Source organism: Euwallacea fornicatus, chromosome 8 (genome assembly GCF_040115645.1).
Source record: "Euwallacea fornicatus isolate EFF26 chromosome 8, ASM4011564v1, whole genome shotgun sequence".
NCBI classification, from domain to species: Eukaryota; Metazoa; Arthropoda; class Insecta; order Coleoptera; family Curculionidae; genus Euwallacea; species Euwallacea fornicatus.
Genome location: NC_089548.1, coordinates 5,518,985 through 5,535,230, shown reverse-complemented (window position 1 = coordinate 5,535,230; position 16,246 = coordinate 5,518,985). Strand labels below are relative to the sequence as shown.

Below are 16,246 nucleotides of genomic sequence, written 5' to 3'. Positions count from 1 at the left end.
CACACGGTTTTCATACACCAAGTGTGTAACCTTCATATTTAGTAAATGAGATAATCTTGATGTTATCCTAGTTACATCGTATTTACAGTGGTGGACAAAAGTATTTGCACTGCCTCCCCCTCCTCATAAAAAATGCGAGACAATAAATGACGTGTGTAGGGAACAATTTTACCAAAATATTTCTGCCATGGAACAACGATATCAAGACAAATTTAGTGGCATCTGCTTACTGATTATTGCTGGACATTGTTTAGCGTTAATCTAGAATCAAAATATTGCTGTAAGACATCGAAAATTAAATTCTAATTTACATTTAAAACTACTAGCAGAATACATGTGTTGGTATGTTTTGATAAAAAAAAAAACAACGTCGCATAGCAAAAACACTGAGGGTAATATAAAAACTCTAAGGCTATTGCCGGCAAGTTTTTTACAATATACACCTGTTTTATCCAGGTCAACAACAAAGCGTTCATTTTTGCTTGCCGGTGTAATTTGGGTCTGTTCTTTGGCTGAAAACATTCGTGGCCGACCAGATCGTTGTATATTTTTAAAATCATTGCAGTTCTTAAATCTTTTGATCACTACAGACTGTAAACCGATCTTTTTTAACAAATTTGGTATGTTCGAATACAATTTTTCATCTCGACGTAAATTAGTAATTATTTTTCGTACAGACTTTGTGGTTCCTTTGCCTTCACCGTCCATTTTATTATTAATAATTTAGAATGTAAATTTATATTCAAACAAACGTCTTGCATTTGTTATTTATTGACGTAAATACAAACAGAGGATTGCAATTGTTTTTTTTTCCAATGCAGTTTTAATAAGCTTTTAATTTGATGTGTCGCTTGACCCAAGGTTCGACTTAAAAAAATCGGCCATTTTGCGCCACCGATGACATATTCAACATTAAATAAGTAAACGAATGTCAAAAAGGTGTTTTTTTGTCCTATTTAATGCTGTTTTTGAATTTTTTAATAATAATAATTTGTTAAGAAGTTGTCGGGGAACAAATTAACGCTTCCCGTACAGTTTAAGGTTGAAAATATAATGTAGCACTATACTGATATATGATCCATATAATTTTTATTTAGGAGACATGAGGTTCTATTTCAAAAAGTGTATGCGGTGCCAATACTTTTGCCCACCACTGTATATAAATGATAATCTATAACATGATCTGCAAAGCAGGCAAATCAATTTAAAAAAAAAGCGCACCATTTTGATTAGGAAAGTAAGCAATGTTCGATAACTTCAATCACTTGAACAGGAGCTATTGTACTAGTTTATTTATAATTTAGAAACTATTTGATATACAGGTGAACACACATTTTCCTAAAATATAGCATGTGTTGGAAAAAGGCAACGTGCAGTGTAGTATTGGTGGTAGTGCTTGTAGCTTTGATACGCAAATCTAGTGGGACTTTCGTGACATATAAACAGTTCCTTTCCAGCGATAGTAGGTCTATTAAGGGAGAAATACATATTTTCAAAGCCAATATTCTCAAAACGAGATACAACTGTGGCAGGGACCAGGTGTCGTTGATGGGAAGTTGCAGGGATTCCTTTGGAGGCGGTAAGAGGAAGGAAATTTGACCAGGTCATCAAAAAGATTTTTCATTTAATTAATTTTGAATGAAATTATTAGCTGAGTAGGGAGTCGATTATAATTATCCATTAATCGAAAACCAAAATTTGTGGGGCCCAGATTATTGAGGGACGAGGACTAGGTAGGGCGAAGTCCCTCACCAATACACGAATAATGCTACATATGTCCAATTTTGGCCTCACAAATGTTAATTGATTAATCAAAAATCATATAAATTCAGATCATTATAGGTTAGCCACAACAGCTACCAGCAAGTTCACCTTCAGACGTTGGTTTATTGGGTTTACCTGACAAACGTCTAATTCCGAGAATTTCCATAATGGTTCCCAAATTTATAACCTTCTGTATATAAAAATAAAAAACCAATGTTTCTATTATCTTTAACACCATTTCGGCATGAGATGGAAGCATTTTCGTATGTAGCTAAATCGCTCACGCGCGAATCTTATCTATAATTTTACTAGCACACCGTATACTTTATATAGATGTATTCTGGCTCAACCCAAGAATTATACAAGGTGTTTTGTTAAACTCCTGAATTGTTTAAAGTATTCTTTCATGAGCTAATTCTGATGAGATACAACGTTTATGATGTTAACTCTAAGAGCGTTTTATGGTTTCTACCACCCAGATTAGATTCTGTTCCACTGTTTGGCATTAATACGCCCTTCGTGATGATTCAATTACTGAAAAATCAACTTTCTATTTTGTTTTGAGCCTCATCGTTGAATGAGGTTGAACTTCTGCGATCGATAGATCATCAATAAAGATCACTAAAAAATGTAGTTGCTTCTCGGAATCAAAAATAATGATCCAGGCTGGCTATTATCACTCGTAAACAACACTAACCCCAACATTAATCTCTCAGTCTCAGTCTTTTAGAGTCGTAGGAAATTTCATATTTCAACGTTGCTAGCGTTTAATTCCAAAAATTTATAGTGATTCACAGCTACACAGGGTTAATCGTAGCGGAATCGATACAGCGAAGGAGCGTATAACGGACCTCAAACTATGACGATTTTTAAAATTTTCTTTCCACAATTAATACTTGACTTGTAAATTTATAAAAAAACGACATATTTTGATAAATTTGGAACACACTTTGTTCTTGTTAACGTCTCTTATTGGTAGAAATGTGAAATCGATATATACTCAATAAGTTTTGGGTTAATTTAAAAGAGTTGGGATTTGTTTTATAACCCCTCCAACTGAAACTGATAATCTGCTTGGGTGGAACATCAATTAAGTTAGAAATAACAATTACGGAATTGGGAAAGTCTTTTTTATGAACGCATAAGGGCATGTTTCGGAACCATGCGAAGGAAATCTACAGCGGTCAGCGATAATCATCAGTCGCTACTGCTCGGTTATCATTTTTATTCCATCAATGGTGCCACATTGTGACCAAAGAATCACATTGTATTACAACTCATTCCAATATGAGCCCCCATAATATCTTACTTCATTATTGTTTAAACGAAACGTGAACACACACCGATAGATATTAATTGTTGTTTAATTATAGTAGCAAACACGCAATTCGATAAACAAAGCGGTGGCAACGTTGTTTATAAATAACAAATTAAATGCTGTTAATTTAAATTCCCGTTAGCACTCTGAGTTCTTGAACAGTGATTGGATGCAGAATACCACCATGCGAACAAAATTAATTAATACAGCTATTTTTTTGTTGATTTTAATGGTGCAGTTCCAGGGGGTTGTGAAGGGTAAACATATGTCTTACAACGATTTTGTGCTTCCTACGACAAATAATGTGCGAGAAGGCCACATAATTGCGGTGGGAAGGTGCTCCAAGGGGTATGTTTTAGTGAGGAATGGTTGCAGAAAAACATTTGGGCCACGGTAAGAATTTTTAAATAAGAACACGCTTTAGATTTTTGAGAATTTCGCTTAAGCTAGAAGAGCTAATTTAATGTTAAATCTACTTATAAAAGGCATTCAAAACTAATCCTACAGAAGTCGTGAACATTCGATATTTAGTTCAGGTTACAGTACTAAAAAAGATTATTACATAATTCGAGTTAAACGGATGTTACATTTTTTGATGAAATAACATACAAAATTGATTTTATGAATACTTTCATCATGTAATAAATAGATTTGGTTCACTGAATCTCGATAACGTTCCACACAGGGTTAATAAGTCTGGGACATTCATTCCTCTATTTTGGTATGCGAATAGTTATCATTCTTTTTGAAAAATCGTTCAAAAAATATTTGAACTATTTTTCCAAAACCGTTGTGTCAAAAAAAAGTTTAACATCCTGTATGTTGGAAATAATATATTTCCGGATCTATGTTTATAGGAACTTTTTTTCATAAAATGATCTGAGAAATTACCCCCTTAAATATTGCCGCGTCCTTTTTTAACACCCTATATATTCGCATGCAGCCTTGTTGAAAAAGTTTTGGAACCTTTGTATTAGTCTGGTTGGATGAGATTTTCAAGAGATTAATGTTAAGTAAATTGTGTTTAATAACTACTGCTCGGAAAATTGAAATCAAGACATTTCGTGGAGGTCTTCAGTAAATTTTTTAAAATATCAAGCCAATTATCGAAGGTTTTATAGATATTCTTTTGATTTTTTTAGATAAAAAAATTTTAATTTGCACACGTTTTGGAATTTTAAAACGTTTTTTTGTTGATTGACAGACTCTCATCCTTTATTTATTTTTAACCTTAATTAACCGTGTTTCGCAACAGATGTAAAGTTATTATTATGTGAAATTAACCGTAATGTCAGAATTTGGTACCTTGTTTTATATAAATTACTCGGCCAATAAAGGTTTTTTTAAATATTTTGGAATGAGAATTTCTACTTTTTAATAAGATGAATTAACAGCGAATGAAAAACTGAACTAAAGGCAAAATAATATGGATTTTGAATATTCATTGTATTAATTTAAATTTTACTCAAATTTGCCATGTTGAAAAGTAGCTTTTATCTCGTTAACTATAAACGAATTTATTTACATTACGAGTATATTTGTTTTTTCCAAGAGATCACCCTGTAACATCAAACCAACATATCTTATCGATTTTGACATCGTTGAGTAATCACCAGTAAAATCAGCAAATAGCTGTTCTTATCTGAAACGTCAAGCTCTTTTAAATTGCCTAATGATAGATTTCTTAGTACAGACCAAGCTCCCGGAAACCATCATCATCGATATATATTTCAATCAATCAAAAATTAGTTAGTGACATAGTCGTAGAATGCTTAAGGCAGTTCTTGTGATTCTAGTGATACTAATCCTAGACATGTGTTTGATAGAAATGGGTGCTGCAACGTATACGGTATATGGGAATTTTTTGAGGGATATTAATGAGACTCAGGAAGGGAACCTTTTCTATGTTAGTAGATGTGCGAGGGGGTTTATTTTCAGGAAAAGGAAGTGCCTACCAATATTTGGATACAAGGCAGGATCATAGACGTACAGGTTCGTTTAGCTGATTGGTTCAATATCTGTTACGAGCTCTTGAAAATTTAATCAAAGACAGCGGCAGATTGCATGCATCAAACCACATAAAACATATACAGTGTAAACGTAAAGTATGGAATATATTAAATAAAATCTATACAGATGAAAGAAAAAAATTGCTCGATCACGTTAACTTACCAAATAATATTGAAAGTTTGAAGTTTAAAGTATAGAAGAAATGAGGCTAATCACTCGTCAAGTGTTAACCAGCGTTACAAAAGGATTCGAAAATTGCCTTGCTCATTGTGACCAAGTAAATGGTTGTTTGAACATTGTTTAAACACTGACCACAGTTGGGACACATTTTTATTTGCTATTTTCCTTTGATTTTTTTACGTCTCAGTTGAATTTATTTGTTGAAGTGAATAATAGAATTTTTTTTTCTAAAAAAAATTGCTATGTAATCCAATTGAAATTTAACCGTCCTCTATGCAGAATTGCCAGATCTTTCAAATGGTGGGATCAAAAATTGGGGCGGCAATTAAAAAGAAAAAAACAAGGTATGACGTCATATCTACCACATTAATGACGTCATGTTAAATCCTTTTATGTCAAAATGTGCACACTTATCAATTACCTTTTTTTTTATTAACTTTGGTTGCTAAGATGTATTTATGGAAAGTAGAGAAAATTTAATTGAAAGTCTCCAAAAGAAGAAAGTACTAAATTTTACTGCGCACAAAACGAAGTGGCAAGGGTTAAAGTCAATGACCATAGATAACTAACCCTGACATTTGGCATGAGTGCGGTAAGATATTACCGCATACTGATATTTAATTTAATCTGCAGAAGGCAATGACGTCAACATACGTTAACTTGTTATTTTCTTGTGTGTCTTCTTGACATAAAAAATTTTAACATGCCATGGACATGGCACCGTAATACATTATTACTTGCAAATTAAGTTCTGTGATTCCAGTTCCGGATTTAAAACATTTATTAGTATCCCCCAATAAGTATTATCCAAATTCTGGACAACTCGAATTATGGGACGTCCATTGATGATGCAAAACGTCAAAATCTGCTGAAAAATGATCAAAAATCAAAATTCTAAAACTTCAGTTCGGTATTTATGCTTTTACATACGTTTCGTCATAATTTTTCATAACAATAATAGTAATAATTTATAATAGTTTCTATATAATTTTAGTATTTTTTTTAATTTTCAGATCGTAACGTATTGCTAGAGTACCAATGGTGAAATGTACAACCTCCATCAATTCATCAATTAAAAATAAAGTTTATCAAGAAAATCGTTATTTATTTAAACAAATATATGTAACCAACGCAATAGTATCTAAATGTTCTCATTTAAATCCAGGCTAAATAGATAGGTACACACTAGCTTCTCATTTTTGTTAATAAATTACTATGTTACTTTAATATTCTTAATTTGTTAGTAATTTAAGGCTCTTTATAGGTTATAACTTATAAGAACGTAATTAAACTTTTAAAATAAATGTTTGAAAATGATACAAATATTGACAAAAATAATCTATTAATCGCCACATGATAATCACTCAATGTTGTTGTATATACTAATTCTTATAGGCATTTACATACATACAGAGTGTACCACTGAAAACTTTGCACTCAGCTCATTTGAAACTACGATCAAAATATTAGAAATTTTCGCGACATGTTGATTTTATTTTCGAGAGAGATACATTTTAGCGTTATGCGCAGATTCGACAAAATAAACGTCTTTGCGGGGGTGCATTAGAATTTCAAATGGTATTACAGGTGCAAATAAGAAAAAATCGAGAAAAGAATGATTTACCTTATTTTATCAAAAAAATTAAAATTTAGCAGAAAGCAAAATGACAATTTACTGCTTACAAAAAGTAATTGTTTTATGTTCAAAGCATTTACCCAAAATTTTTTCTATCGTTATTCAAACATAGTGCTATTCTTTTTATAAATAATCTTCTCATCTGACTATAGATATCATGCCTAAGTGATTGCATTACATCGACGATACGGGCTCTCGAGTCATCTAAGAAAAAAGGTAAAACTTCTAAGGATTTAAATCGAATGACCGTGCTCGTCGCTCCACTTCTCCAAGCAAAAAATTGGTACTGCTTTTTTTATTTAAAACGTGGAATGTTATTTACTTGACTTTAAAAAAATAGAGTAGATGTTTTCATTATTTTGTTCTTCTGAACGAGTTTAATTTTTTGAATAAAATAAGGAAAATAATTTTCTTTTCGTAATTTTTCTTATCCAACCCAAACAAAATTTTATATACTTGTATGCGCAAGTAAGTGTAGATTTCATAAAAGATTTCAGAAATAAAGGGCGACATCTGAAAAACTAGTTAGAATTCGCGGACTTAGAATATTAAGAGGAAAGAAAAAAACTTTTAAGGCCGTCAAAAGGTGAAACCAATTTGCCTTGTAAGTTTTACTTGGAAAATGTTTTGATAGAAAAATTATTTTCAACACTTATTGTCATTATTCCATATATACTATGACAAACCCTGTATATGCAACTTATTTAAAACTGACTGATTTTTGAAGCAAATCCAGTTGATTGGCACACGCACTAATGATTTCCAAGGGAGAAAACTAATGCTCATCGTTGATTCAATCAATAACTAAAATATCCATATTTTACTTAAAAATTTCCAAATTTTCCACCCATAATCCCAAGCTATTTGCCATAATCACCTAATTAGGGCAAGAATCAAACTATTGCTATTTTTGCTCTGTGTGCTAATTTCGCGTAGGTATGATAAGACTAATTCCGCAAATATTTGAGTACAATTACTCAGCATGAAAAAATCGTTCGTCACACATTAAGGGGGAGATTCCAAACTACGTAAACTGCTCTGAAACACATCTACATCTACACCAGGTCATAAAATTTGGAAAACAAATAATCGCCTTTTAAAATCGCGGTGTAGAAATGACATAAGGAAAATAAATATCCTGTAGAATTTATGGTTCAGATTGTTTCTGTGGATATTGTATTGGATCATATAGGGTGCTCAACTATAAATCACAGAGATAAAATATATTGTCTTACTACAAACTACAGGATGAACTTGAAAATGTTTGTGTTGCCGTTTGTCGTAAATAGCAAAATACGCAAACAAAATTTAATTTTCAACTTTAAAAAAAACAGATCATTTCTAATTAACATGTAAAACTGACCTCTCGGTGTATGTGATATTTACTTTATTAAACAAACATAATAAAAGAAGCTACAGCATCACTATGGGTGTGAGTATAAATATACTCGAAATTTACAAAGTAAAAATAATATTCGACATGTACTAAACGCATGAATTTAAACGAGATTTGATTTGTGAGGAAACTGGAAAATTACAGGAGCATGGATAAAAATCAAAAAAGTGGATCAGTATTGCTTCTGGTCGTTGTTTTGCAGTGTTTAATGTGTTCGGTGGTGGAAGGGCGGTTTATGACTTATTTCGAGTTCATAAGAAGCAGGGTGAAAAGCGGGGATATAGGGGCTGTCCAGTCCTGCGTTCGTGGGTATTTTTACAGGGGTGGAACATGTAAAAAGACGTACAATGTGAGTTTAATTTGAGTTTACTAAGAAACAGTTATTTTCTACAATATTAGTCACATAAGTCAAAATGTTTCAGAAACATTAATTTCATTTCTCGATGTAGTTGAAATTATCCCGAATTCGATCCGACAACCTTCAATTGATACATAGTTCCAAATTAATGTATAATACTTAAGCAATAGTTCATGTTGTGTAAGACGCCACGTAAGAAGTTCATCACTGTATCAATCCACGGAAAAACTACATATATATGCAGTCTTTCATTTGAATCCAATCTAAGGACATAAATATATAGAAGGTTTTTTCCATGAAACGAAACGGCATAGTGGCAAAGAAGTGGGTTAAGTCTAAAATTTTGAAAATTGATAGAGATAGCTACAATAGCATAAGATATTCGTAAATTATTCCTCTAGATCAGTACAATCTAAGGAGAAAGGTGTACAATGAACGTTTTCGGATCTTGGAAATTCTAACAGATCGTGGAGGTTAAATTGACAAAATTTTAAAAAACTGAAAGAGAGATGCATATTAAATTCAAAAATTGATATATCTTTTTCCGTTTCCCAAAGCAAACAAAAAACTTTTCGAAAAATGGGAAGACTCCATTCCAAACTTTGCTCATTCAAGTTCTGAAACCAAGCTGAATTTTCTAATTTTGAAAATAAAATATTACCAGAGCACTTTTTTTATAAAATCCGATGATATATCAAGAAGCTATTTAAGACGACTAATTTCTGAGTTATGTATATTAGCCTCGTGCATTTTTAGGAAAGGCTTGAAAGACCTTTCAAATTAAATTATTACATTTTAAAAGTAAAATCGACTTTTTTTTTAACAATATGGGTTTTTTAAGCCCTTTCCGAAAATTGGAAAAAAATTAAATGGAGTATATAAGAATTTACGAGTTTAGCATGCATAACTTGAATGCTCGTGATGATGGATTATATGTTGACACATGATCGTACTTTATGTAAAAAAGTGTCCCAATAATATTTTAAGTTTCAAATCACTTTTGGCAGTGTTGAAACAAAGTTATAAATTTCAAGGTGCCATTATTCGATAAAATTTTCCATCTTGCATGGACATGAAGATGTAAATTATCTTTTGCTGTTTTTAAGCTTCCGACATATGTACCACCAGTTTGAGCCGCACTGCATCAAAATTTGTCATTTGAAAAACCGAATTACGAATGTAAACACGTGAAGAAATACATTTGTAAAATCTGGTTACCGTATATCATAAAATAGTCCGAAAATAGTCAAAGACAGCTATAGGACTATGCATTACCAAATGATTCTTCTAGAGGTTGAGAAAAGGAGAAACGACCCCGTCTCCTCAAACGAATAAAAGAAAAATTGAAAACGCTTCTCGAAATATTGCAATCAAAACTGATTTAATTACACTAAATTGTCACTTTATTGACTGATCCCTATTCCTTACCTGATGATTAGATAATAGATACACAATGCATGTTATCGCAATTTCTTACGAGTTAATCAAATAATATCTTACTAAAAAAGAAAAAAAAATTAAACATCAACTTTGGGAAAATTTTCGAAAAATAGAAAATGTCTTAAAAAGTTTATTCCTACGAAACCCTGCATATTACTCATAGACATAAATGTACAAATATCCCGACATTCGTATGTTAGGCTTGTTCGTACACATATACTTTAAAATGGATTTACTGTCAGCTCAGAAGACCAAATTAGATGTACGTCCAGCATTTTTTCTCACATTAGTCGTAAATCTGTTTCTGTTCAAAGTCTGAAGAAAATTTATATTGTGCGTTTATAGAAACATTTTCAACTTAAGCCTAATGAAATGCATTTTTAATTAGTATCTTCTCTGAGATGGAAATACTCCAATAACAACAAAGATAAGAATTAATTAAAAATTTATTTTAAATAATTTTTTATTCGTTGCAGTTCAAGGCAGATGACGACTAGAGGGACTAGAAACCAGACAGCATAAAGTTGAATTATCAGCATATTTTCAACTTTGATATTCGGTCATTAAATTATAGCAAATATTACCGTGAGGACAATGTCTGTATAAATAAGCGAATCACAATTATTATAATTAGTACTTAAAAGAATGAATATGGCTAGATAATAATATACAAGACACAATATCGATTATTTCATGCTGTCGAGTTCCTACATTTATATTCGATGGAAAATCAATATTCACACTTCACAAACGTTTCTCGAACATGGATGAACTGTCCGTGCAACGAGCCCTCGAACTTCTCATTTAAGGAAACATTGATGTACTAATAATAAATACCTCTCTACCATTTTTGTCAATAATTGTTTTAATTGTATTATTATAGATTAAGACTACAAATACGTACGTTACATATCACGTAACGATACAAATCAATTGTTTGTGCAAGATTTTTAATATGTAATGAAACTACTAGTCATACTTACTTAATGCCATCCCTGGAGTCATATTCAGCGCTGTTTCTTGTGGGTTTAAAGAAGTCTGTTTTTATTAAAGCATTACTTAAATTATACAGCTATTATTAACTGTAATTAATTACATTTCATTAAATAAGATATACATATAATAAATTACAATAAATGAAGCAAATATGTAGCAACATAATAAAGCTTATTTTGATATTTGTTCCAATAAAAACTTTCCTTATACATCTTTATGACAGGAGTAATGCACAACATCTCCATTAGGATACCAAATAAGGGCACTGAAAAACTAAAATCCTCATCAAACCCTCAACGTAAAAAAGAACTTACGCTTGATTTGAAAACCTCTTCTTGCAAACTGGACAAACATTCATTTCTGTGATAAGAACGTGTTTACCCTGCAATTTCAATTTCGTTTCTTGAAGTTGGAGGTGCTCAGCATAGAGAAGACCCTTGAGAAGTTGTTCCTATCAAGAATAATTATCAATGAAACGAAAATCAGTTTTCAAATGAGAGTCCCAATAAACTCCATAGATAATTCCAACCTTTCTGCGTTCTTGCAATCCCTTGTGCAACGCAACTGATAAAAATTGATGTATCCTGGATACAGGAATGTCATTGGGAAAAGTTGTTAAAATCTCCAAAGGATTCACTTTAGACGCGTTCTCTTCCAGAAGTTGCAAAGCCAGTTCTAAATCTGGTTGGGCAGTTTTTGGGGATAATGTCACCCCCGGCAAGGCTAGTGGGAAACTATCAGGCTTCAGGATTAGGGTGATCAGATAGGCGTAGACCTAATATAAAAATATTTATTTTATGTCAATTTGCTAGGGACAGACTAACATTTTGGCTGTCAGGCCCTCCTTTTTCGTAAATCCTCGCACAGTATTCTTTGGCTTTATTAATATCACTTAAAGCCCTCACATACAGGGCTATTGCTTGATCGTGTTTCCCTAAACGACCTAAAATCAAGGCCTTTTCTTCCAATAATGAATTCGTTTGAAAGTCTTTGATGACATTTTCTGCAGAATATTGCGTACTCTATAAAAGAGACACAATTTATTAAGCCTCATGGAAAATTATTTCACTAACACACTTTCTCTAAGAAGGACTTTAATTTTTTCCTGGTATGCTCAGAATTATCGGGTCCGTCTTTTGTAATTTTTTCGCGATATTGATGAATGAGGGCGTTGTGAAATAAAGGGTTGTCGTCCTTCCAGTTATGTATAATGTGTTCCAGATAAGGGATAGCAAGATCTGGATGTTCTTTAAGTAAAGTGTCGAGAATGCGCGGCCGAGGAAGATTTTCCACTTCAGGCAAGTCTTCAGTAAAAATCTGCAAATAGTTGGTCTTCATCTCTAAATTGCCTTGAGAAATTTACTATGATTAAGTTCAATTTGAATTTCCTATTTACAACAAAGAGAAGACAAAAACCAAGAACAATTTACCTTCAAACCTTTTTCAGGTTCTTTCTTCAAAACCCACTCAGAAAATTGTAAAATCAATGCCATATTTTCGGACCCAAGTTTTTGTAAATATTTTACAGTTTTCTCCACGCTCTCCTCCTCCATACTTTTTTCAGTTTGAAGTAGTTCTAACGCTTTGCGATGTTGCCCTTTTTAAGTAATAAATGAATATTCATTAAGGGAAGCTTGATTAACCCGATTTCAAATACCTTTGGTTTGGTACAAAATAATTAAATCATTATATTTCTTCATCTTCTTTAAAATTTTCTCAGTCTCTGCTAGGTGACAGAAATTCTGTCGAAGTATTGGGGCCACCATGGCATCTTTGGTTTGCAAATAACACTTTACTAAAACTGTGTCGATTATTTGTAAGAGTTGGTAAGAGGATTTGCTACTTTTCTTGGTCAAGTCACCTGACGATGACTGAAAAAAAAATCTACCATACCAAAGATATACTAATTGCCTACATTGAATTTAGGTACCTTAGATTCACGCACTTGCGCAAACGTGCGCATGGCTGTTAAATAGTCACTAAGCGCGGCGATACTTTCCTGAATTTCTTTATCAGTCCAATCCTTGTTGGTGGGAGTAAAATCATCTTGTTGCGTTTGAGGCAACATATCAGGATAATACAACCTAATCAATAAAGATTTTTTTCTTTCTAATGCAACATTATTATTAGACATTAAAAACCTTATAACGTCTTGAGGATCAGTTCCTAATTTTAAAAATTCCTTCATGCTTTCTGCAAACTGTTTCCGGGAAAACAAGTCATACGCTAGCAAAGTTTGAATTTCATGTATTTTTGCCCGCTTCTCCTCGTCAGATTCATCGCAAATTTGCTGAGTTTAACCAATTACAATATAACTACTTTTGAAATTTGTAAAACTCACGATTAATTTCAGTGCCAACTGAAACTCCTTTGCTTTGAGTAAACACTCAATTTGCTTCCCAACATCCACCATCTGTATGCACCATATTTGTGACAGTGAAGCAGCAAATAAAATGCCTTGTTTGGCTCGAACTAAAAATCGCACTTTAGGCATTTCAGGTAAAGTTTGAACTGTCATGCACGGGTCTAATGAACAAACCTTGAATAAATAATCTCGTAAACCCTTACTACATTAAATCATTAAATCTTACTTCAACTGAATCTGTTAAAACTCCAAGAGTATATGGATCATCATATGCAAGATAAACGGGCGTTTCCGACCATTTTAATGATTTGTTTTTCTCAGTTTGGCCCTCAATATTCACGAGGACAGTTTGATTTTCCCTACATAACGCAAAATTAGAATCTGATATAAGCAAAATACAAGGATCTGCAGCTTTGGCGCTAGAAGTTGGGAAAAGGTCTGCGTGTTCATTGTCATCCTCGCGATTTCCGAGCTAAAATTCCATAAATTTACTTTATTAATGTAAAAAGAAAAACAACTCACTTTTAAAAGAGCATATTCGTCCCTGTATCCCAAACAAATAACATTTTGGCACCAGACCATAGACTTTGGAATGTCTGTTAAAGAAACATCTTCACAAAGCGAGTGAAACTGGTTGTTTTTTAGGAAATATAACTGAATTTTTCTTTTTACTACTATGGCTAACCTGACTAGATAGTGAGTGACCCCTGTAGTTGAAATTACTTTCTGGAAATACATGCCTTAGGATATACACATAAAATATAAGTGCCAAATTGACTTTACCTCAGAATTTATTGCAAAAAACGTAGCGCCTTTACTTTTTTGAATCACATCCAAAGTATTAAGGCTTAAGGCATTTATATCATGAAGCTGAACAATACAGTCTACAACATTAATGAGAAATATATATATTTTTGGCATTACAAACAGTAATTATATAATTTAAAGGAAAAGTCTATATCCTTCAGATGATGTTTGAGCCAGTGAGTTTTTGAGTTATCTCTTTAGTAGAGCGTATTTGCTATAGCTTAGTTGATACAGCTATAGGCTGGAAAGTGCAATGGTGACTGATTCATACCCATCTGAATATGGACTTTTCCTTCAATGTTAATTACTGTCCCCGATGTTAAAAAATTCCTTGCTCTTGTTTCATTTTTTCGTCACTAATTTTTTTGAAACTGACTCCAACTTTAGTTCTTGTGTAAGTATGAAATAGGCCTTAGTTACCATGGAACACCTAATCATATTTAACCTATACTTTATACCTAATAATTATGTATCTACCAGATAAGCTTAGCAATAGGTCTTGCTCTGGAATGACTTCCAATTGTAGAATTGGTTTTTTAGAAAATGATTTGCTCTGTCTCATCAAAGTTAGTTCACATTTTGGTTCCTTTTTCTCTAGGGTATACATAAAGAGATGCCCTTGACGGGTACCAACCAAAAGAATATCTCCTGTAACAATATGAATACCATAAAAATTTATTATTTGCACTTCTTTTACTACACCCAACAATATATTAGGATTAAAACATGTTATCTTATAATTATTCAATCAAATGAAAGCAAATTATACTATTTTTCAATTTTTTGTATTTATCTATAACTCTTAGTAAACATAATAGTTCAAGAAACAAGTTTGTTTATGTTTTAAAACAAATAAAAATAATCCTGTAATTTCACACCAAACTTAAATAAAATAAAATTAACTTATGAGTACTTATTACTTATTTATGTAAAAAATAATTATCATTGAAGTATTTTTCTAATTCACTCAAATTAGCAGATTTTCTTTGCTATAAAATGGTAATTTTGCGATGTAGCAGGTACTATACTTTAATAAAATGTGTCCTTCCTTGAGATTAAAGAATAATTTATAGAAATTAAAATGATTTAGTGAAATAATTGCAATTTAAGATATAATATGCTTGGCTAACTGAATATCTATTAATTAGAAATATTTTTAAATGGAACTCTTAGACGAAAAACTTCATGTGCATTATTGAGCATTGCCACTTGATTGTTGTAACATGATTCTCTCTAAGTCTATTCATTTTAAAATAACTTTCTTGATAAGATGCTTTGAGCTGTTCTTCTGCAACCTTAAAGAGTCTCTGCTTCGAGTATTGTTCACTTTACTTATTAGTACACATGTTTAGAATTGAGCTAATGTCAGTCTGCCCATTATTGTTGGAATGTAATTCAACGACTCCATTTAAAGGGTTTGCATTGTTAAATGACAAAAAGTAAAATATACTCATTAGAATCCAATTTCTTCTGTATATAAATTCTTGCTACTTCCTTTGTTTTTTACATAAATCTAGCTGTAGCTCAATTGACTAAAGACAAAATCACTAATGCAAATTACTTAGCAGCGCAGTTTAACGAGAAGAGGAGGTTGCATCTATTAGAGCCCTTAATGAATGTACATATAAGTTTCCTTACCATAAGCAGCAATAGACTCAACCTGATAAGTTAATTTCATAAGCGAATGTAACTGGTAAGCTTGATGGACAGTTGGCATTGTTGTAATATGAAGAGACTACTGTTAATTATGCTTTAATTAAACGTAAACTTCTCAATTATTAAGTAATTTGAAGAACTAGGTAATAATTAGACAATACTATTATATTAACAGATGATTCTTTCTACTTGGAATTTGTGTAATTAATTTCTAGGTTAAAAATAAATTAGCGTCAGTATCATAATTTGACAGGAACAAGGACCAAGACTCTGATTGATAGACTGAGAAGCTAAGTTGCCATGTGATACTGATTATCTTA

The 16,246-nt window shown here is 32.1% G+C and overlaps 1 protein-coding gene and 1 long non-coding RNA gene across 3 annotated transcripts; one reads left to right on the top strand and one right to left on the bottom strand.

Moving 5' to 3' along the window:
- Positions 1-1,585: 1,585 nt before the first annotated feature.
- On the top strand, positions 1,586-11,103 carry LOC136340877 (uncharacterized). Of its 2 annotated transcripts, none has more exons than XR_010732386.1 (3): positions 1,586-3,475; positions 6,286-8,653; positions 10,579-11,103. It is a non-coding gene; the product is annotated as an uncharacterized lncRNA (long non-coding RNA). The 2 variants fall into 2 exon arrangements; XR_010732387.1 differs by lacking the exon at positions 1,586-3,475 and adding an exon at positions 4,252-5,074.
- Positions 11,104-11,134: 31 nt separating this feature from the next.
- On the bottom strand, positions 11,135-16,162 carry Vps39 (vacuolar protein sorting 39). The gene is made up of 15 exons (XM_066285280.1): positions 15,909-16,162; positions 14,748-14,918; positions 14,247-14,347; positions 13,986-14,189; positions 13,690-13,935; positions 13,440-13,637; positions 13,240-13,388; positions 13,029-13,182; positions 12,756-12,969; positions 12,529-12,695; positions 12,176-12,415; positions 11,923-12,120; positions 11,628-11,873; positions 11,413-11,549; positions 11,135-11,363 (listed from the first exon to the last, which is right to left on the bottom strand). The coding sequence occupies exons 1-15, from the start codon at positions 15,985-15,987 to the stop codon at positions 11,303-11,305; spliced, it is 2,565 nt and encodes an 854-aa protein (XP_066141377.1). The 5' UTR covers positions 15,988-16,162; the 3' UTR covers positions 11,135-11,302.
- Positions 16,163-16,246: the final 84 nt, after the last annotated feature.